The 21793-nt window shown below is 40.8% G+C and overlaps 5 protein-coding genes across 10 annotated transcripts; 1 reads left to right on the plus strand and 4 right to left on the minus strand.

Annotated features, from left to right (window-relative positions):
* Positions 1-2404: 2404 nt before the first annotated feature.
* On the minus strand, positions 2405-6171 carry LOC108822947 (ABC transporter E family member 2). 5 transcript variants are annotated; one of them, XR_008937840.1, is made up of 14 exons: positions 6011-6171; positions 5614-5725; positions 5383-5468; positions 5212-5309; positions 5015-5132; positions 4843-4932; positions 4452-4756; positions 4191-4386; positions 3916-4101; positions 3561-3830; positions 3235-3480; positions 3006-3140; positions 2734-2889; positions 2405-2640 (listed from the first exon to the last, which is right to left on the minus strand). XR_008937840.1 is itself a non-coding variant. In XM_056992527.1 (12 exons), the coding sequence occupies exons 2-12, from the start codon at positions 5714-5716 to the stop codon at positions 3021-3023; spliced, it is 1818 nt and encodes a 605-aa protein (XP_056848507.1). In that variant the 5' UTR covers positions 5717-5725; positions 6011-6171; the 3' UTR covers positions 2671-3020. The 5 variants fall into 5 exon arrangements, 1 of the variants encoding a protein (XP_056848507.1); XR_008937841.1 differs by having other exon boundaries at positions 2405-2632; positions 2734-3140; XR_008937839.1 differs by having other exon boundaries at positions 2734-3140.
* Positions 6172-7472: 1301 nt separating this feature from the next.
* On the minus strand, positions 7473-9191 carry LOC108822813 (glycine-rich protein A3). The gene is made up of 3 exons (XM_018595988.2): positions 9040-9191; positions 8531-8823; positions 7473-8019 (listed from the first exon to the last, which is right to left on the minus strand). Exons 2-3 carry the CDS (start codon positions 8793-8795, stop codon positions 7733-7735), a joined length of 552 nt encoding a protein of 183 aa, XP_018451490.1. The 5' UTR covers positions 8796-8823; positions 9040-9191; the 3' UTR covers positions 7473-7732.
* A 496-nt stretch (positions 9192-9687) lies between these two features.
* Positions 9688-11947, minus strand: LOC108821693 (pentatricopeptide repeat-containing protein At4g19191, mitochondrial). The gene has a single exon (XM_018594682.2). It carries the CDS (start codon positions 11665-11667, stop codon positions 9730-9732), a length of 1938 nt encoding a protein of 645 aa, XP_018450184.1. The 5' UTR covers positions 11668-11947; the 3' UTR covers positions 9688-9729.
* Positions 11948-12375: 428 nt separating this feature from the next.
* LOC108820583 (WAT1-related protein At4g19185) lies at positions 12376-14837 on the plus strand. 2 transcript variants are annotated; one of them, XM_018593549.2, is made up of 7 exons: positions 12378-12666; positions 13178-13240; positions 13322-13438; positions 13542-13830; positions 13917-14072; positions 14176-14327; positions 14523-14837. In XM_018593549.2, exons 1-7 carry the CDS (start codon positions 12452-12454, stop codon positions 14725-14727), a joined length of 1197 nt encoding a protein of 398 aa, XP_018449051.1. In that variant the 5' UTR covers positions 12378-12451; the 3' UTR covers positions 14728-14837. The 2 variants fall into 2 exon arrangements, with proteins under 2 accessions (XP_018449052.1, XP_018449051.1); XM_018593550.2 differs by lacking the exons at positions 13178-13240; positions 13322-13438 and having other exon boundaries at positions 12376-12666.
* A 2289-nt stretch (positions 14838-17126) lies between these two features.
* Positions 17127-19195, minus strand: LOC108818727 (probable carotenoid cleavage dioxygenase 4, chloroplastic). Its single transcript, XM_018591651.2, has one exon. The coding sequence runs from the start codon at positions 19077-19079 to the stop codon at positions 17343-17345; it is 1737 nt and encodes a 578-aa protein (XP_018447153.2). The 5' UTR covers positions 19080-19195; the 3' UTR covers positions 17127-17342.
* Between the last annotated feature and the right edge of the window lie 2598 nt (positions 19196-21793).

A 21793-nucleotide genomic window follows, 5' to 3' on the forward strand; every position in this document is an offset into this window, starting at 1 on the left:
TGATGTTCTTACGGTTTTCCCAGAGTTCATTCAAATGGTGGAGACACAATATGATGCAAAGGTCAAATCAGTTCGTTCAGATAACGCACCGGAACTGCGTTTTGATGCTCTCTACAAGTCAAAAGGGATCATCTCTTACCACTCCTGTCCGGAAACTCCAGAACAGAACTCAGTAGTTGAGCGAAAACATCAACATATCCTCAACGTAGCTAGAGCTCTTCTGTTTCAATCTGGAGTTTCTCTGAGCCTTTGGGGAGAATGTGTCCTTACTGCAGTGTTTATCATCAATCGCACTCCTTCTCGAGTCATCGACAACAAGACTCCCTTTGAGAAACTCACTGGAAAATGTCCTGATTACTCGAACTTGAAGACTTTTGGATGCCTATGTTATGCGAGTACATCTCCAAAAGGTCGCCACAAGTTCCAAGATCGAGCTCTTGCCTGCGTTTTCTTGGGTTATCCATCTGGTTACAAAGGCTACAAGCTAATGGACATTGAGAGCCATGAGATCTTCATCTCACGTAACGTAGTCTTCTATGAGACTCTGTTTCCGCTTCTGCAATCTCCTCAAGATGCAGAATATGATGCTTTCTTCCCTCATGTATACAAAAGATCAGCGTCTCCTGCTCCTGCTCCTCATACCTCTGAGACAACTACAACGCCTCCAGTTCCCTCTGTTCCAACTCGCAGAGTCTCCAAGCCTCCACAACATCTTCAAGACTACCATGTATACTCAACAGCTACCTCTACAGAGCATCCCATCTCCAATGTGATCTCATATGCGTCTCTCTCTGATCCGTATATGATCTTCATTAATGCTCTGAATGACATTCCAGAACCAACTTCCTTTGCTCAAGCATGTAAGATCAAAGAATGGTTGGACGCTATGGATGTTGAGATAACTGCACTTGAAGATAATGGAACTTGGATCATCTGTTCTCTACCAGCTGGTAAGAAAGCAGTGGGTTGCAAGTGGGTATACAAGATAAAGCTGAATGCTGATGGGACTTTGGAGCGTTATAAAGCTAGGCTTGTCGCCAAGGGATACACACAACAAGAAGGACTAGACTATGTGGAAACCTTTTCTCCTGTTGCAAAGTTAGCTACGGTCAAGTTGCTACTTGCAGTTGCAGCAGCTAAAGGATGGTCTCTCTCTCAGTTGGACATATCGAATGCCTTTCTAAATGGGGACCTCGAAGAAGAAATATACATGACTTTGCCACCTGGATACTCTGGAAGACAGGGGGAATCTTTCCCACCTAATGCTGTCTGCAAACTGAAGAAATCTCTCTACGGTTTGAAACAAGCTTCTCGCCAGTGGTTCTTAAAATTTTCTAAAGCGCTTCATGACTTGGGTTTTAAGACTTCTTCAGGTGACCACACTTTGTTTATCAAGAACTCTGGATCAGTGTATATGGCAGTGCTTGTCTACGTTGACGACATTATAATTGCTAGCAGTTGTGATCAAGCTACTGAGTTGCTCAAGGCTGCTCTTCAAGCTTCTTTCAAACTTCGAGACTTGGGAACTTTGCGTTATTTCCTCGGACTAGAAGTCGCAAGATCCTCTGCTGGAATCTCCATCTGCCAGCGTAAATACGTTCTCGATTTACTCACTGAGACAGGGCTTCTAGGTTGCAAATCTTCTTCTATACCGATGGACCCTAGTATCAAACTGTCTATTGAAGTTGGGGAACTTTTGGAAGATGCAGAGCAGTATCGACGTCTCGTTGGGAAGCTATTATACCTGACGTTCACTAGACCTGACATAACTTTCGCGGTTCACAAGTTATGTCAGTTTACTTCTACTCCAAGACGTCCTCATCTTCAAGCCGCTTATAAGATTCTTCATTATTTGAAAGGAACTGCAGGACAAGGCTTGTTCTACTCAGCTATCTCAAACTTAAGGTTATCAGCTTTTGCAGATGCTGATTGGGGCTCTTGTCCAGACTCCCGTCGGAGCATTACTGGGTATTGTATGTTTGTTGGATCGGCTTTGATTGCTTGGCGTTCCACCAAACAAGAAACTGTTTCCCATTCCTCTGCAGAGTCTGAATACAGAGCAATGTCTGAGGCAGTTCGAGAAATGCTTTGGTTCCGTATGATGATGGAAGATCTCTGGATTGACGTTCATGAAGCTGCTCCTTTATATTGTGATAACACCGCAGCTATCCACATCGCAAACAACTCCGTGTTCCACGAGCGCACCAAACACATGGAAAGAGACTGTCACATTGTTCGCGAAAGAGTGAAGATGGGAATGATCAGAACACTTCACGTCCGATCAGAACATCAACTTGCAGACATCTTGACAAAACCTCTCTTTCCTACACAGTTCCGCCATTTATTGAGCAAGATGGAGTTCATTAACATATATACTCCATCTTGAGGGGGAATATTGGTCTAATTAGAGTTAGATTCGGTTTGGTCTGATTAGATACGGTTTGATTCAATTGTACATTTCATTATTATCTCAGCCGGTTTGTTCCGGTTCATATTGTACTAAGTGTATATAGTGTGAGCGATGCACACATTAATCAATAACAGAAAATCCTTTCCCTTCTTTGTCTCTTCTCTCTCTTGTCGTCTTCTAGACCTCCATGAACGTGAGAAGAAACTTTCTTTCTGTTCACCTCTGAAACACTAATACAACAGTAAATAAACAGCTCAGAAAGTACAAAAACGAATAAAGGTTAAGAAAATTTAGGAACTACTATTACTCAGTTAATGGAAAACCTGAGAAGCGAAACTGATGAGAACAAACAATCAAAGGCTTGAGAAGAGAAACATCTAAGGAACAAAGAGCATCCCCAGCTCATAGATCAACTTCCTCAAAGCAAAAGACCTTCATGGAACTCAGACTCTGTTTTTATCCAGACCATGCCTTATGTTCTGTGAATCCATAAAGGAAATCAACGAGCCAACAAACAAACATTTCAGATATTGGCTCTCCATAAAATGCCTGTGTGATTGTTAATACAAAGATTGGATTTTAGAGATGAAGAAACCTCATGATAGACGTCTTAATCATCCAAGTAATAGTACGAGCCAGCAGACTTTTGCTCCCTGTCTTTAGTCGACTCTAATTTGTTGATCCTTGGTCTGAAATTAGTGGGATCTCTTCTGAACGTGATGTTCAGATGCTGCAGACGTAAATGGAAAATCATTAGCACCAAACATAAAAAGTCCCTTATTCTTGTCCCTACAGTGTAACTAAGAGTGGAACAGGAGACTTACAGATAGAAAGAGATTCATTCCACTGAGCAGTGACTGAGGACAGTTTGCAATACAGTCAATGGATGGTTGTCCTTCATAGACAATGACTCGGTCTGCCAGATATGTTGCCATTATAAAGTCATGCTCCACTATAAATGCAGTTTTCTTAGCGTGGAGAATGAACCGCTTAATGACTTTAGACGCCACAATACGTTGCTCTGAATCGAGATACGCACTCGGCTCATCGATCAGGTAGATATCCGCAGGCTGCAGAAATTCAAAGTTTGTGTATGCATCAGATCACTGAGATGAAGAATCTACGGATTCATAAAAAGAAAAATGCTGACCTTTCCGAGGCACAGAGCTAATGCAACCCTTTGCAACTCTCCACCAGAGAGATTGACAACTTCTTGATCCATCAACTGCTCAATCTGAAGCGGTTTCATCACGTCGGACACAAACTGAGGATGCATGTAAGAGTCCCGAATCTTTTGGTGTAGCAAGTGTCTAACTGAATTCTGAAACTTGGGGCTGATCTTTTGTGGCTTGTAGGAAACATTGAACTCTGGTATCTCTATGTCTGATTCTTCTGTTTCGTCAGGTTTCAACAAACCCGCCTGCAGAAAATTACCAAAGTTTTAGGAGTCCACACCATTTACTGAAACTCTAACCAAGAGAGGATATAATGGAGGAAGAGAATACCAGCATTCGGATAAACGTTGTCTTCCCTGTACCATTCTCCCCAAGCATTACAATAATCTGAGAGTCGGTGAATTCACCTTCCGTCACTTTCAACCTGAAGTTTCCTTGAGTTTTGGTCATCGTAGGGTATTTGTACCTCGCGTACGACTGTATTTCTTCAGCACTTTCTTGTGGAGTCTCAGCAACCTTCGAACAAAAGAAGAACTCATTAGGGAAACAATGTTGGTTACTGTTGTGAAGCGGCATTGCCTCTGCACCACCAAAACAAAGTTTACCTTGAAGGTAAGCGATTCATCTCTAAAACGCAAATTTTCTGTGGGGACAAACCCAGCCAAGAAAATGTTGATCCCTTCTCTGACAGAGAAAGGTAGAGTCACGACCCCATAGGCTCCTGGTTTCCCATACAGACAGCAAATGAAATCCGACAAGTAGTCAAGAACACTGAGATCATGCTCCACCACAATGACGTAGCTGAGGAGGAAAGGAAAATGTCAGTATCTTAAATAAAACAATCAGAAGATGAAAAAAATCCAAACCTATTAGGCCTCAGGAGAGAACGAACAACTTGAGCAGCTTTGAGTCTTTGCTTGACATCAAGGTAACTAGACGGCTCATCAAACATGTATATCTCAGCGTTTTGTATAGCAACAACAGCGATGGCAAACCTCTGCAGCTCGCCACCAGACAAATTCTCAACAGCACGATCAATGACCTGGTTCAGTTCCAGATCAGCACAGAGCTCAGCCTTCTTGTCTCTCTCGTCCTTCTGGTCAAGGACCTCTCCAACATTGCCTCGAACAGCTTTTGGGATGTGATCGACATACTGAGGCTTTATAATGGCCTATCATGGACACGAAATCACATCTTGTGTCATTAAATGAACACTCTCTGGAAACAAAATTATAAGGTCAATTAACATTATGATACCTTTAGATTATCTTCTAAAATACGGGTGAAGTAGTTTTGAAGTTCTGAGCCACGGAAGTGAGTCAAGATTTCTTGCCAGTCTGGAGGATTCTACACAAGGAGGAAAATATAAGTATTAATGAACTACTCAAGCGATGCAATTTTCAGATAAAAGTTCAGGAAAGAATATTACAGTGAAACGGCCAAGATTTGGTTTGAGCTTCCCAGCCAAAATTTTCAGAGCGGTTGATTTTCCAATACCATTTGTGCCAACCAACCCTAGGACTTGGCCTGGCCTTGGAACTGGGAGCCTGGAAAATAAAGCCAGAGATTACACTGTCTCAAAAGTAGCAGAGGAATCAAAAGGAAAACTGAAATAGATAAACGAACCTGTGCAACTTGAAAGTGTTGGCACCATAGCGATGGGTTGTATCTTTCTCCAAGTCTCTGGGAAGATTGATGATCTGAATAGCTTCAAATGGGCATTTCTGCAAAAAGACAGCAGAAATTATTTAGTTTCCCAGCTTTGTTTACATGTACAGATATATATATATTATATACCTTGACACAAATACCGCAACCGATGCACAACTCCTCAGAGATAAAAGCAAGCTTGGAACCAACAGTCACCTCAATACAGAGTTTTCCTACGATGAACATTGGTTAAATGGCACTGAAATATTAAAAGAGTTAAGTCATTCAAGTCTTCACTAATTGACACAACAAATTCAATCAGAGAAGTAACAGCACCAATTCATTTTTTTTGGAGTAAGAGAGAGAAAAAAAAAGCACCAGTCTTGACGACAGGACAGCTCTTCTTGCACTCTTGGCGACATTTCTTAGGCTTGCAGCGGTCCGAACTCACAATCGCAATACGTGTCAAACGATCTGCCATCTCTCAAAACTATGTGAAGCGAGTTTATACACACACAAAAAAAGAAGTGTGAAATTAAATTCAAAATTATGCCTCATATCACCTTATCTGCTACAAATGTTGACAACTGATAAATATCAAAACAAGGAGAGTGATAGAAAAGGGAAAAAATTAGAACACAATTACGATCATTTCGAAGAAAGATTGACGCTTTTGATACAATCCCATATGTAAAAGTTAAGTGCGAATCAATCGAGAAGCAAACACCGAATCATCCGAACCAACGACGAGATAACGAAAATTTGAGATTAGAACCTGAGATGATTGAGAGATTTGCTTCGAGGAAGATTCGAAATGAAGAAGTGTGTGTGTGTGTTTTCGCAGATTCTTTTTGGTGAAACAGCGGAAGAGCACACGCACGCACGCACGCTCGCACGCACTTGAGAGTTACGCTTTTCCGCAGATGACAAGAAAAGCGAAGGGTAGGGTTTCAGAATTATTATTTTCCCGACAGGTTTGACCCGGTTCGCTTTAAATTGGGCTTGGGTTGGTCCAAGTTATGGGCCCGTTATTGCAATATTAATTTGTTTTCTTGTTTTTAACACAAATAGTTAAGAGTTAATTTGTTTTATCCATTTTTATGTTGTCATTGTGAATTTTCTTTTCTTTTTATATACTTCCTTTATTCAACTATAAAAAAGTTTTGGATGTTTTCTATTTCATTTTATTTTATTTTTTCAAATTTCTGTTCGAAATTTATATTTAATATGTTGTGATTTTAATTTATACTCTACAACATTTATATAGATGGAATGTTTTTAACTGAACACTCAAGAATAACTTTTTAAATAGAAGTTAAAAACTATTATGACTTTAATACCTAAACAAAAAGTTAAAACCGTGTGTTATGTTGAACATAGGAAGTAGTATGGTAAACTGCTCTGATCTTTGCTAATTTAAATAGCCATACAAACTGAAAAAGTAGTACTAACATTAGAGATTGTCTATGAAGTTGTTGTTCTATACATGTCCTATCTTGAAGTCAACCCTTTCAAGAGATAATGAGATATACGGCTTTTCACTTTTGTTTCTCCATTTGCCGTCTTCTCAAGTAGAAGTTTTTTTTTTTTTATTATTATTCCACATGAATCCAATGTTTGTTGTGATTTCTTGTTTACTCAAATTCTGTTGTCAAGTTTTCCCTGCCTTTATTCTCTTTCATTGTGCTTATTTGATCTCTTAAAACTTACTTATGGTTTGGTTGAGGTTAACCTTGGTGACGGAAAAGAAGATGTCAAACTGGAAGGTGGAGATTCTAAAATGAAACAGCTTCTGCCTCCATAGATGGACTTGACAAGGAATCAATCTAACTAAGGAACAAATAAGACAGGAAACAAAGGCTGATAAAGATGATGTTGAATGGGAAGAAGGGGCTCCTGTTGCGGATTAGTTAATTCACTGTCTTATCAAATTACTTTAGTTAAAACTTAGAAGGAACCAAAACAGAGAGTTTGCATCTCCTCAAAAGTACAGAAAAGAACAGTTCTCTTTGACTATGCAGAAGAAGATACTTTGTTAAGACATGCTTATAGTTCGAACTATATTAGTGGGCCATAAAATGACAGAGAGAGTTTGCATCCCAAGAACTATATTAGTGGGCCATAAAATGACATAAGACAATATCAGTATCTACAACATATATCATAAGTTGAAAACTTCACCAACAGCATCAAGTCATCAAACATTAAAGATTTAGAATAAGAAAAAAGAAGCAAAATGAACACAAAATGTCAATTATAAAACCAAATTATAGATAAGTTTCAGGGCATCTGCTACAAAAAGAGATTGAAGAAACCTCTTCTGCAGATGCCATAAGGTTTACATTATACTACCACTCTCCATTTATTTTCTCCGAACCAGTAATCTCTAAACCGATATAGTTAAAATATAAAGAGTTGTAGAGAGGATTATTAGAAAACATCGGTCAAGTAAATGAGACTACCGGAGGAGAGAATCAAAGGGTGGTTTCTTTTTAGATTACTTCCACTTCTTGAATTTGCCTCCTCCTCCAAACATGCCATGTTTCCCGTGCTTTCCATGCTTGAACTTGCCTCCATGCTTGCCTCCATGCTTCCCGTGCTTGAACTTACCATGACCACCATGACCATACCCATGAGATGCATGACCAACGTGGCCAAACCCTCCGTGCCCTGCATGCCCGTAAGGGTTGTGTGATGCATGACCAACGTGGTGAGCTCCATAGGCTGCTGCGGCGGCACCAGCTGCACCAGCAATCATACCTCCGAGTCCACCACTAGAATGTCCTGATGAAACAAAACAAAAAGAAAGGTATTACATGGAGGACATGCAAAGTAGCAGAAAGCAGAAAGAAAAAGACCATAGACTTGTTCACAGGATAATCACAAATGATTAAAAAAAAAAAATTGTCAGACTAAAATCACCTCAAAGGTTCAATATTATCACAAATAAACCCACCAATCAAATCATTTCCATTAAAAAAACTAGCAACATATTAGAAACTACTGTACTTTTACCATTATTACAACATCTAGTAGGTTGAAAACACAACAAACTACAAGTTTTGTATTCAAACATTAACATTTACACGCTATGTTCCTATTACCATCCAAACATAACAGGATGATGATCTAGCAAACTACAACGAACAACCCTTTGCTGTAGCCTATCAAACATCAACATTTTATAAACTATTTGTTAACTACTAGCCTTCAAAATATGTCACACTATATGGGAGAGTGGTGATACAACACATTATAAAGGCGAACCCTTTAACCCGGGATAATAGTTTTGTACCTGAATGGTGAGGCGCAGGATAGCCTGCAGGAGGATAGCCACCGTGACCGGGAGCAGGAGGATAACCACCAGGTGCACCAGGAGGGTAAGCACCGGGTGGGTAACCAGCAGGTGGATAGCCTCCAGCTGGAGGATACCCTTGCTGTGGAGGGTAGCCAGCGGGTGGGTAACCTCCAGGAGCGGGTGGGTAATGATGTCCACCTCCTGGAAACCCATGAAACCCTTTGTCTTGCTCATCATGATGCTTGTCTTTACCTCCTCCCATCTTTCTTTTTAACTCAGATTATAACAACCTACATACAAAGAGTTTGAAACCCATCAGGATAGGGTCAAAGATCATAACTTTCTTTGTTATCTCGTTTTGGTTGCTATGATAGATCAACTAGATCCAAACACACCCAAAGCAGAGAAAGATAACAAAGTACGACATACATACGAACGATTCGATTGAGCACATTAATATACTAATGATCCATATTTAAGAGTGCGATTAATTGAGGAATATTTACCGACAGGAATTGAGAAGATTGTTTCGGAACGAATTGGTGAACAGAAGAAGACGATCGCTTATGTCTGTATATATGGAGAGGCGTGCTGCGTCTGCGTCAAGATATTATTTGTTTAACGCGTTACCATTTTTGAATAAGTTTTATTTCTTCTATATATTATTTTTATTGTCTTTTTCGTCCACGTATTGTTGTCATAATCATAAATTGAAACACTTTTAAGTCTTAGAATTCAATCGTGTCTCAACTCAAAATGCTATTGACGGAAAACGAAAACACTCATACAATAATTTGACTAGTGTGAGTGTTATTTGTGGCTCTAATTGGGTGTTTAAAAAAACTTAAAAAGGTAAACGGGTTGAAATGAAAAATATGTAAAACTAAAAGGAGCGATGTGATAATCAAAACGTCTACGTCGTGGTAACGCGCAATCGACACGGAGTCCTACGAACATGCTTAAGGAAAATATATTTTCCTGTGATATCATTATTATTATTTTTTTTTTTTGAGCAACTATCATTTTTATTATTAAAGTGGCGAAAAAGTCTTTATCCTTTAATTTGACAAACGCCAAAAAAAATATTGGTGGTGAGGCCAAGAGAATCTGGTCCTCCACAAATCAGAATTATTATATTTTCACTTTATATACCATTGTTAATTAATTAAACAAAATGTTGATAATTAGATTCCCAATCACGTCAGATAAGTAAACGTATCTTTATGCACATCTCTCGCGAACATACTCAAACAATCCAAAACAAAGTATATGGTTTCGTGTTCTGCATGGTCACGTTCTCCCACGGTGAATGTGTGACTCTTCCCATCCACCTGAATCACACTTTCACCTGGATACTTCTTTACATTCCTGAATTTCATCATCGATCTAATCCTAGCAAGACCATCCCACATACCAGCAGCTGCATATATGTTCGCCATCTCTACATACGACGCAGCCGTTTCCGGTTCCAAGTTAAAAAGACACTCACCCGCTTGCTCGGCCACCTTCACGTTACGGTGGATCTTGCAAGCGCTAAGCAATGCACCCCATATGCCTGCATCGGGTTTATACGACATGTTACGGATGAGTTCTAGTGCTTCTTCGAGCTTTCCCTTTCTTCCGAGAAGATCTACCATGCAAGAGTAATGCTCTAGTCCAGGATTGATGTTGTATACTTCTTTCATGGTGAGGAAACACTCCCACCCTTTCTCCAGAGAACCTGAATGTGCACAAGCTTGGAGAACTGCAAGGAACGTTATGTGGTTTGGTTTGTAATCCGAATCTATCATCTTGTTGAAAAGTTCCAAAGATTCGTGGAAGACTCCGTTCAATGCGTATCCAGCTATCATTGTAGTCCATGTGACGACGGTTTTCTCAGACATGTTATCGAAGATGTCTCTAGCTTCGGCTATACTTCCACATTTTGAGTACATATCAATAAGAGCATTGCAGATTATGACGTTGTCTCTCTTGTACCCATAAGTATCTGCTCTAGCATTTAACCATCTTCCAATCTCTAATGAACCGAATCTTCCACAACCTAAAATGAGGGAGAGTAAAGTAACGAGATCTGGACTCACTCTTGTCTTGTCCATGGCGTGAAACAAGGACAAAGCTTCATCCATATCACCTTTCTCGGTATACCCACTTATCATCACAGTCCAAGAAACACATGTTCTGGAAGACATGACGTCAAACAAAAGCCTCGCTGAGCTTACATCTCCAGATTTCGAATACATTGAAACGAAGGTATTGACCACTTCTGTATCTTGATCTGCACCAATACGGATTGCATGAGAATGAATCAATCTTCCTTGTATTACTGTTTCAGGGCTCTGACACGATGCTGCTAAATTAATAAAGGTGCTCAAATCCGGTTTAAACTCTTCAAACAACATCAACCTGTAAAGACCAAACGAATCAAACGCTTCACCAAAAACTGCATAAGCCTTGAACATCGAGTTCCAAGACACGACGGTTCTGTCACTTCTGTCAATACCTTCAAACACTAACTTAGCCGACTCCAAATCATTACATTTCGCGTAACTAGAAACCCAAGTGTTAGCAACCGTAACCTGTACATCTACACCTAAACGTACCCCAAACGCATGCACAGCCTTCAAAAGCTTCAAACTTTTTTCGAAAGCAGCGGATTGAATCAAGGTCATGACGGTCACGGAGTCAGGTACGATCTCGGCGAGCCTCATCTCACGAAACAGAGAAAACGTCTTATCTGTATCCCCCGGCTGACAGAAACCAGAGAGCATCGCGTTCCAGGTGGTGGCATCTCTCTCAGGCATTACGTCGAACACCTTGCACGCGTAATCCAAACGATTGCATTTCACGAACATATCGACCGTTGCGGTTCCAACGAACAGGTCAGACCAAAACGTAGACTTTAGGACATGGGCATGAACCATCTTAGAGTAAGCAATGTCAGAGAGCTTAGCGCAGGCTTTGGCCACAAATGGGAAGGTCAAGTTGTTGGGTTCGAACCCTTGGCGCTTCATTTCTCGGAATAGGAGAAGTGATTCTGTCGGATCATTTCGGTTGACTGCTTCTCGTATCTGAACATTCCAAGCGCTAACGGAGGATAGGCCAAAACGATTCAACCGGCGGTGAATCAAGGACATGGACTCTCTCTCTCTCTCCTCTCCGGTCTCACTTAAACGCCGTCGTATTAGACGCTTCACTTCAATATCCACTCGTGCAGGAGCTGGGGCATTCGGTTAATACGTTTTTTCGGGTCGGGTTATTCGATTTGGTTTCTAATTTTATCTATTCCGAATTAAAAACCGAAATCGATTCTATATTGGTGAAATATCAAAAAAATTGTTGGATAGTGCAAGTCCTGTTTCGGTTTATTTGGTTGTCACGTGCTGTACCGATCGGTCCTACTTGTCTAACAGAACACAAAACCAATCGAATGTTATAAATTTCCAATTGGTTTTAGCTTCAATTGGATGTCAAACCAAGAACAAGAACTTTTGGTTTGTTCGGCACTTCGGTTTGCTGCAGCCGTATTCCCAGCTATTGACTAAGAGCATATTTATTGGGGTATGTTGGAGGGGGATCTTGGTGGGAGGGATCACAAAGGGTGGGAACCAAGAAGAAGAAAGGAGAAGAAGTGGTCTCGCGAGAAAACGTTTTCTGGGCAGTTTCGCGGGCCCCACGACACGTGGCGGCCCATGATTAGTTTGTTTTGATTTTTTTTTTTTTTAAACAAAAAAAAAACAAAAAAAAAAATTTAAAAAAAAAAGAAAGAAACCCAAATGAGTGTGAGGAATAATTATGCTCTAAGGTAGTAAGGTTTAATAATAGACCCACGTGCTTGTCACGTGGCAAGCTTTATACTTGTACAGTCAACGAAGATTTGTTTCGTTTCATCATCAGTACGAGGACGAGTCAACGGGAGAGATGACGGCGGCGATGATACCGGACGGAGGCGGATCGGCGGAGAGAGACGCCCGGATGGCTCATACTGCGATGGCGTTCGTTCAGGTGTTTAATGGCGGGTACCATGTGATAACAAAAGTAGCACTAAACGTAGCAGTGAACCAGCTAGTATTCTGCGTATGCCGTGATCTTATCGCTTTATCTATCCTCGCTCCTCTCGCTTACTTCCGCGAAAGGTTTCATCCTTTTTTCCAACCTTTCTCTTCCTCCTCCTTTGTTTGTTCTCCCCAAGTTTTGTAATTTTGAGTTTGGGTTTCACCTGTTATTATTGCCTGGTCCATTGGTATGGATCTGATCCATATTGTAACGCAAAAATGTTTTTGTGCTATTATCAGACAAGTGAGAGTTTTGTTCTGTTTTTGTTAGTATATAACCTGTGGGTCACTGATCGTTGCAGTTTCTTTGTTGATCATGTTCTGATACTTTTTTAGTAGACCTGTTGGACTCTTTTTGATTACTAGATTTGTTGGACTCAATCTGCGCTTGTCTAGTTCTGTAATATTTTAACATAGTTCACATGATAACGTATCAAATAATGAAAGAATAAGAGTGGGAGGTTGTAACTCGTCAAGTTTATGCTATTTCACGCTCAAGCTTTGCAGGGTTTGTTTTGATGAATGTTTTTAATTATTCAACACTTAATCAAGCAACATTGTTTCTTCTTTTCTTTTTTTTTTGTGTATGTAGAAAGATCAGAACTCCGATGAATAGAAGCCTTCTCTTGTCGTTCTTCTTTTTAGGCTTAGCGGGGTAAGAAACCATCTCTCTCCGGTTTATGTCAGACTAAACATATGGCTAATGAAACCTCTGCGATATCCTCAAATTTTATAGGGTATTTGGTAACCAATTGTTGTTTCTTATCGGTCTTACATACACAAATCCTACTTATGCTGCTGCCATTCAACCTTCAATCCCGGTTTTTACCTTTCTCTTGGCTGTAATGATGGGGTTAGTATCGATTTTTTTTTGTTTTTGTTCAAGAAGTCCTCCTCTTTAAATGGCCTTTCACTTTTCAACTTTTTTAAAAAAATGGCTCCTGCTTTGTATGCAGTACAGAAAGAGTGGATTTGTTGAGAATAGAAGGTCAAGCTAAAGTTGGAGGAACACTTGTGTGTGTTATGGGTGCCATATCTATGGTTTTATTTCGAGGTCCGGCCTTGCTAGGAGATGAAGATGTAGGCTTTGCAATAATAAACCATGAAATCAGTGGTAAAGGCCAACCTGAGGCTACTGGGTGGTTAGTCTCTGGCTTTACCGGTCTTGGGTTTGAGCTATGGCACATTGGTGTCTTGTGTTTGATTGGTAACTGCATGTGTATGGCTGCTTTTCTTGCCATTCAGGTGATTGTTTCAGTTTCTTTGGTTAAGTTTACACAAACTCTGTGCATGTATTTTTTTTAATGTTGGATGTGATGGAAACTCTACAGGCGCCGGTTTTGAAGAAGTATCCGGCAAATCTTTCGGTGACTGCATTGTCATACTTCTTTGGTACAGTACTAATGGTTACAACAGCTTTCTTTATGGTGAACGAGCCATTGGATTGGAGGCTAACACAATCTGAAGTTCTTGCAGTTATATATGCCGTAAGTTGCACCAATAATACTTTTTTTTTTGTTTTGATCTTCTCACATGTTTCTCTTGTAATCAATCAACGGCACATTTCATCTGGTTTTATCTTCTCTTTAGGGAGTTATCGCATCAGCACTAAACTATGGACTCTTGACTTGGTCCAATAAGATCATTGGTCCTGCCTTGGTTGCTCTCTACAATCCTCTTCAGCCTGCTGCATCAGCTTTCCTGTCTAGAATCTTTCTCGGTAGCCCTATTTATCTTGGAAGGTGAGACACGTTCTCTGGAATATTCACGTCCAAGATTGATGTTTTATTTTTTCAACATCTTCTTGATCATCATTTCACATACTCTTCACTTCCAAGAACAATACATTTTGCTTTTTTCGACATCTTCTTGATCTCATTTCACATTGTCTTCACTCTCCAAGATTGTCTAAGTCGGTTTATTCTCCATCTGTGCAGCGTTGTGGGAGGATTCTTCATTATTTTGGGACTCTACATGGTCACTTGGGCATCATTCAGAGAGCGAAAAACTGCAGTTTCCGAGATTGGGATGGTGTCTCATGGTGCAAGAACCTCGGATCCTTTGATATATAATGGGACAGTTAATAGAATAGGACAGTTGTTATCTGGTTCACCCAGTTCCTCTGTGAAATTTGCAGACTAAAAAGTATCCATTTAAAGTTAAGAATCAGAGAGAAGAACCCATTTTACAAAAGTGTTTAGTTTCATATCATACTAATTTAATATATATTATTTGATTCCCATGAGAATTAATCACAGATTAATAGTGTTTACTCCATTGCTAATATATGTTGTTCTCTTTAATCTTGAAGTTCATCAGATTGTGGACTAAGTCACACCTAGACCAAGAAAGTAATCAACTCTTATTTATATTAGGTCTAACCATATAAATTTAGGTAAGAAGATAACATATTATCTTAACTTTTTGAATGGTTTTAGCAATGGATAATAATATTCAGTGTGAGATAAATAATAGATTAGACTACATAGTGTCTGCTTACAGTTACAGTTTTAACTTATAAATAGTTTCTTTGTCAAGTAAGCCCGAGTCCCTGTATAACATAAGTTTGAGTCGCTCTTTTTCTATTTGTTTACTGATCAATCGAGCTATTTTCTGGGATCTCCAATTGAGCTCGGAAAAATGTTTATATTTTGTGGGTTCTCGTGTTGCTGTCTTCTTCGTTGTAATCTCATGTGGAATGCGTTTGATTTGATTTGTGCAGTTCACATCTTGCCCTGAAGAATCTGAAATATATTGTTGGTCTTCTGCATTTGATGCTAGTTGTTTGTTTGTTCCCTAAGAACTTTAGCTTCTGCTTTGAGTATAGCAGATTGAGGTATACGTAGGGCAGAACCGCAGAAGCAATGCTTTTTGGTAGGATCACTCTGACTTTTTACTACTGCATTTGCCGCGAGTACACAACCTTCTGTTCCATACGGTGGAGTCCTATGAGCAGTTGAGCACGTGTAATTTATCTTGCATAATCTTCATGTAACATCCCGAGTTGTGATATGTGAAAAGGCTTAAGAGAATTGATTTGGCTACCTATGTCACCAAAGTTGACTTACCTTTTCCGTCACACATCCGTTTAGAACTCCAGAGTTAAGCGTGCTTGGGCTGGAGTAGTGAAAGGATGGGTGACCTATCGGGAAGTGATTCGCGATACCGTGTGAGTGAGGCCGAAGCACGGGGAAAGGTCATGTGGTGATTGCAGGGTCAGTAAACGATAATTTCGAGCCTTAGAAAATTAACGACCGACCGTCGGATGGGATGGGGCCCACGGGCCGAGAGAGCGGGCGTGGGTGGCCCATTAGCCGTGGGCGGTCGGGGCGTTACAAGTGGTATCAGAGCTGGTTAGCCGTCTCAGTTCTGACCTGAGAGGCGTCTTGAGACCTGTCGTGGGGCGCAACGAGGGCGTTGCGTTCTTTGAGAAGGGGTGAATTGTAACATCCCGAGTTGTGATATGTGAAAAGGCTTAAGAGAATTGATTTGGCTACCTATGTCACCAAAGTTGACTTACCTTTTCCGGAACACATCCTGAAAGAACTCCAGAGTTAAGCGTGCTTGAGCTGGAGTAGTGGAAGGATGGGTGACCTATCGGGAAGTGATTCGCGATAGCGTGTGAGTGAGGCCAAAGCACGGGGAAAGGTCGGGTGGTGATTGCAGGGTCAGTAAATAATGATTTCGAGCCTTAGAAAATTAACGACCGACCGTCGGATGGGATGGGGCCCACGGGCCGAGAGAGCGGGCGTGGGTGGCCCATTAGCCGTGGGCGGTCGGGGCGTTACACTTCAAGTTGTGGCCAGTTCTAGGTTCTCAGCTCTTCACATCGTCAAGATATTTATTTCCAAGGCTTTTTTTTTCCTTTCTTTCAGACACCGTTGAGTTCAACAGTCAGGGTTTCACCGCGTAGGCCATTTAGCTTTGGAAGCAGCATACATCTCATGGAATATTCATTGTACTCATCCAGCAGCACTAGTTCCTTCTGGACCTCCCCTAGCAGGAGTCAAATGCGTCTCCAAAGTCGGAGATCACAATCCCAAAGAAGATCTTATAAGTTCGTCGCTCGCTGAATCCCACATGCTCCCATATGTACTTCTTTCTATACCATATACTTAATATGGTTACTAACTTAAACCAAGTTCAACTATCTATATCACTCTCTTCCTCTTTACCCTTTTGTATTTCTACAGTTTCTTTCTTGTATAGAACCGGAGCAAGTGCTAAGCAGCTTGAAAGAGAAGAAGAATATATCCCTCATGCTCAAGACTGCGTTTCAGCCTTGTATGTGCTCATTTTTCTACTCTCTGATTCTATCATCATCATATCTAAAGGAAGACAAAAACAGATTATGTTATGGTTGGACTTCATTTCATCAAAAGATTCGGGGGCTAAAATGTCTATTTTTTTCTTTCCCATGAAAATATCTAACTTCAACAATGTTCTTGTATTAGATTATAGAGCCCAAAATCCTATGGGGACCAATGGTCCCGGACCATTGTGGGTGGTTGGTATGTAGATTGATAGAGCGATCATAGTAACTATGGGTTAGATTTTTTGCATATACAGTATTAGTTTGATTTCCATTCAATGCATTCTTAACCAACCCTAATGGTTAACTTGTGCAATGGTTTCGTTTTTTTCTAGTTCCTTCCATTCATAGTATTCATAAATTTTACTTTCAGTTACAGCATATTCGTGCTTTGTCTCCATTAAACATCACTTAATCCTTAGATTTATTCACCTAGAAACTATAGTCAGAGCTTACTAATGTCACTCTCCTTTACAAATAGTCCGTGGAATCCGTACGGAACCCTTCGCGGCAACCTCACGGCCGCGACAATTTCAAGCTCCGGCGACTTCGCGTCCATCACTATAAACTTGGAAACTCCAGCCTCCTCATCGTGAACATACGTCACCACGTAACCGTCATCCTCCTCTGCCTCCGCATCACCAGGATCCCTCGCTACGAAAAACGGTTCGCCGCCGTAACAACCTGGACCGTACATCCTACGCGCCGCCACCGTGCAGTCATCCCGATCTCCTTTACTCACGTCGAGCTTCACCACTCCGGAGATCTTCGGCATCGGATCCCCGATCGCCGCGTACACGTACCGGCTCCGTCTCCCGACGAACGCCGGATTGATCACCGCGAAATCGAGGTTCCTCGCGGAGATCGGATGACGCGTCACGATTCCGTTGACGAGATCGATCTTCACCTTCTCCACCAGAGAGTGGACGAGATCCATCCTCTCTATGGCGTGCTCGATCGACAGAACGTTCGGAGCGATCAAAACGACGGTGTTTCCGTCGTCTTCGTCCCAAGCATTGATCGCGTGGATGATGTTGAATCCTGGAACCTCGAACCATTTCATCTCCGAATCATCGCCGGCGTAACGAGGAATCACTCCGAGCCGCGGCGTCTTCCGGTTGTCCGCGCCAACCGGAGATCCCCCCTCGAGCACCAATCTCATCACAATCTGAATCTCCGCGAAGATCGCGTGCCTCTTCGTGATCGCGAAGTCGTGAACGAGGGATGGAGACGTCAAGGAGTTAACCGGAACGTCTCTTTGTTTATTCCCGGTTGGATCAAACCGGAAAAACGTTAAAAACGGTGGAACCGGACCGTACCGGAAAGCGAACGTTTCTCCGGTTTGAGGATCGGTTTTCGGGTGAGCTGTCATGCTCATCGCTAACTTCCCGCCGAAATCGAATCGTCCGATCGTTTCGATATCTCCAGTGTCCGTTAATCGCACGGCGTACGGTAAATCAGATTCTCCTAAAGCGAAGAGACGGTTACAGAAGAAAGCTAGACTCGTGTTAGCCAAACCAATACCGTTAACCGGATTATACTGTCCAGCTAAAACCCTAAACGCCGTCAAAGCTCCGCGAGCAAGAGAAGCCGGCACGCCGTTAAATCCGGAGAACACGTTAGGGATCAACGGAGCTCCGTTCTTGTTCTCGACGTTGTACTTATAAGTCTTGACGTATCTGCTACAGAGCGTGGCTTTGCCGTTACGGATACGGATCGCGTGAAGCATGCCGTCACCGTCGAATAGGTGGTAAGGACCACGAGGGAGAAACTGTGGGTTAGGGCCGTTACGGATGTAAGCGCCGTCAAGAGACGGTGGAAGAGAGCCGTGGATGATGTCACATTCTGTTGGAGGGAGCTCGTCGAGGACGGGAGCGAAGTTATTGGAGAGAACGTGTTTTGGATCAACGGAAGGACGTGACGGTGGATCGATGAACGTGTTGATGATGTCTTCGACGGTGGTGAAGAGAGCTGTTACGATATTCGTTTCTGGTCGGAGTTTTGCCGGAGATGGAACTGCTGTGGTGTAGAGTTTCTTAGGTTTGCTCGGAGGAGGGCCATTGTTTTCGACGACGGAGGAGTTGATACGGAGGAGAAGACGAGAGGAAGATGGGCGGTGACGAAGCAGAGAGGGTTTAGGAGATAATGTGGAGAGGAAGGCAGAGGAAGAAACAGAGTCCATTGCTATTGTTTTTTTTTTTTGGCTTTCTTTACCTACACGTTGAAGCCTGTGAGGAAGATGAGTGTGAATGTTGGGCTATATAACAATAATAATAATTATGAAATGGAATTAATATCAATAAATATTCTTGTGAAATTTTTGTTTTATGTGAAGCTATGATTATTCTTTGGTTTGTTGGTAGTTATGTAACTTGTGTGAATGTAATCATTTTTTTAATTTTTTGAAGTGTGAAGTTGTAAGCTACACTCAAAAGAAAAGTCGAGAGCAGAGGAGAAAAAAGAGAGTTTGCCGTGGTTTAAATTTTCCGGTGTCCGGCACTTTGCCGTCGACACCGGTGGAGATTTCGTAGTTAGTTTGTGTTTTTTGTTAGCTTGCAGGGTTCTTTTTGTGTCCTCTCAAAGCAGTTTATCGAACTGGATTTATCATTCATGAAGTTTCAGATCTGGATCTAACGACTTTGTTGTTGATAGATCTAGATGTTGGGTTAGTTTTCTGTTCGTTTCCGGTGACAACTATGGAAAATATGTTGCCTTTCTCCTAGATCTGGTTTTGGCTTATCACTGATGGCGTTTCAGAGGCGCGTGGAAGTCTTTTCCTGGTCTTGTTGTTATGGAGATGGTAGATCTAGTCGCGGTCTGCAGTGTTAGCTCTCGAGGACTTTCTGTTTGGCATGTGGTCCTTCATATACCAGTCTGCCCTTCAGCTGCTCTCTTCTTCCTTTGCCGTATCTCAGGTCCGGTTAAGAAGGTTTGAGAGGGTTCAATGGAGCACGATAGCTGTTTATTCTGTGTGAAGTGGAGAGGATGTCCCCACTTAAGTTTTGTTTGGCTCAGAATTTGTTCTAGTTAGTCTTGTTCAGCAACGGTTTCAGCGGTGGCGTTTTGGCGTGTTCGAGAGCAGAACAGGGTTAGCATCTTCGTGGTAATGAAGCTGGTTAAGTCACTTCTCCAGTTCCTGTCGTGGAGGAGTCCTCGTCGCATCTTTCAATAAGGTTCTTTCCCGGTTTGCTCGATGCTCTCTTAAATCCTCAGTGGCTTCATCTTGGATGATTGAAGCAATATAAAGAGGTGGAGATGTTGAATCAACTGGATGAAGATGCGGTTGTGGAGAGGTTTGTCCCGGGTGGCTCAGTTCTTTGGTTCTAAGGTTCAGGGGTTAGTTGTGTGTGGGTGTGATGCTAATTTGCGTGGTTCTGGCTCTTCATCTCTTCATCGTGAATAGAGGTTCAGATGATTTGGGTGCTTTATGTCCTTCACGTCGCTTGCTCACTTGTCTGAGTGTTATTCTCCGTAAGTTATCCGGCTGATTTAGGCTCTTGACTAATTATCTTTGCCTTTGTTCTTTAATGTATGTGGGTGTATAGAGGTAAAATCTTGCTTTAGTTTTCAGTTATCTTTCAGTTTGTTTGTAGTTGCCTTTGTTTGGCTTAAGTCACCCTTGTATGGGTTCTAGTTCCGGAGATTTCACTTTGTTTCGGTTATGTATTCCATCCAAGATCTAATATAAATCAGTTGACGGAAAAAAAAAAGAAGTTGTAAGCTACACTCTAGTTTTTTAGGCCTACTAGCTTAATTCAAGTAAGTTATATGAAAAATCACATCTCCCACATAAAAGCGCAGATCTATAGTATTAAACTTATGAAAAATGAAAACCCGATAAATATTTATATGGGTTTACGATGAACTACACTAGAAATCATCGATGAATTTGACTATCAAACATGTTACAAAATTTGTTAACGAGTTAAAACAAATTTTGTAATATGATACACATTTTGTTAATATTGAATACTACTATTTAATATGTTAGTAATTTTGTTATCAAGTTATATTTTGTTATAACACATTAAAACAAATCAATAACTTAATAATACACTATATAATTCAGAATTAATCATCAATCTAACACACTATCTAACGGTTAACATACAAAGTTAACATCCAAATAAAATAAATTAGCATTATAAAAAGTTATAAAAACTTAGCATGTTAACAATAACATTATTATATATATATTTTATTTATTTATATATATGGCTCAACGTGATAACATAAATATTAGTATATGTTTTATAGCAGAACACGAACAATGATTAAAACCAAATCAAAATTATTTAGAAGCTGAGGTGTTTGCATAAACCGGTAAAAGGGAATTCAAAATGAAATAAACCGAAAAACCCCATGTTTACATATTTTTAATCGATATGAAATCAAAATTAAGGGGAAAAAAACTGATCATGAATTAAGAAAATTCAGAAAAAAAATCACAAGAACGGTTATTCAAAATAAGGAAAATTACCTTTTCAATAAAACAAAACTAGAGAAGAAGAGAGAACATATTGGTAAGACCACTTGCCAGTGGGTAGGGGTGTCAAAATGAGCTATAACTCATGAGTTAACTCAGCTCAGCTCATTTTTTCATGAGTATGATCTCTATATTTTATGGTCATTTAATAAATGAGTTAAAAAAAAATCATGAGTTATATGCAGAGCCGGTCCTAGATTTTTTAGGGCTGGAAGCAAACAAAAAAAATGTGGCTACTTATCAAAACAAAAAGAAAAGGAAAACATGTACTATCTTAGGTTTGAACCCGGATTGCTGAAACAAATACTTTAAAACCGCATTAAACACGACTAGACCAAGCAAATATTTGAGGCCGGAAAATATAGGTAAATATGTCGGCCGGAAGCATAGGCTTTATTGGCTAGGCCCAA

Source organism: Raphanus sativus, chromosome 8 (genome assembly GCF_000801105.2).
Source record: "Raphanus sativus cultivar WK10039 chromosome 8, ASM80110v3, whole genome shotgun sequence".
NCBI classification, from domain to species: Eukaryota; Viridiplantae; Streptophyta; class Magnoliopsida; order Brassicales; family Brassicaceae; genus Raphanus; species Raphanus sativus.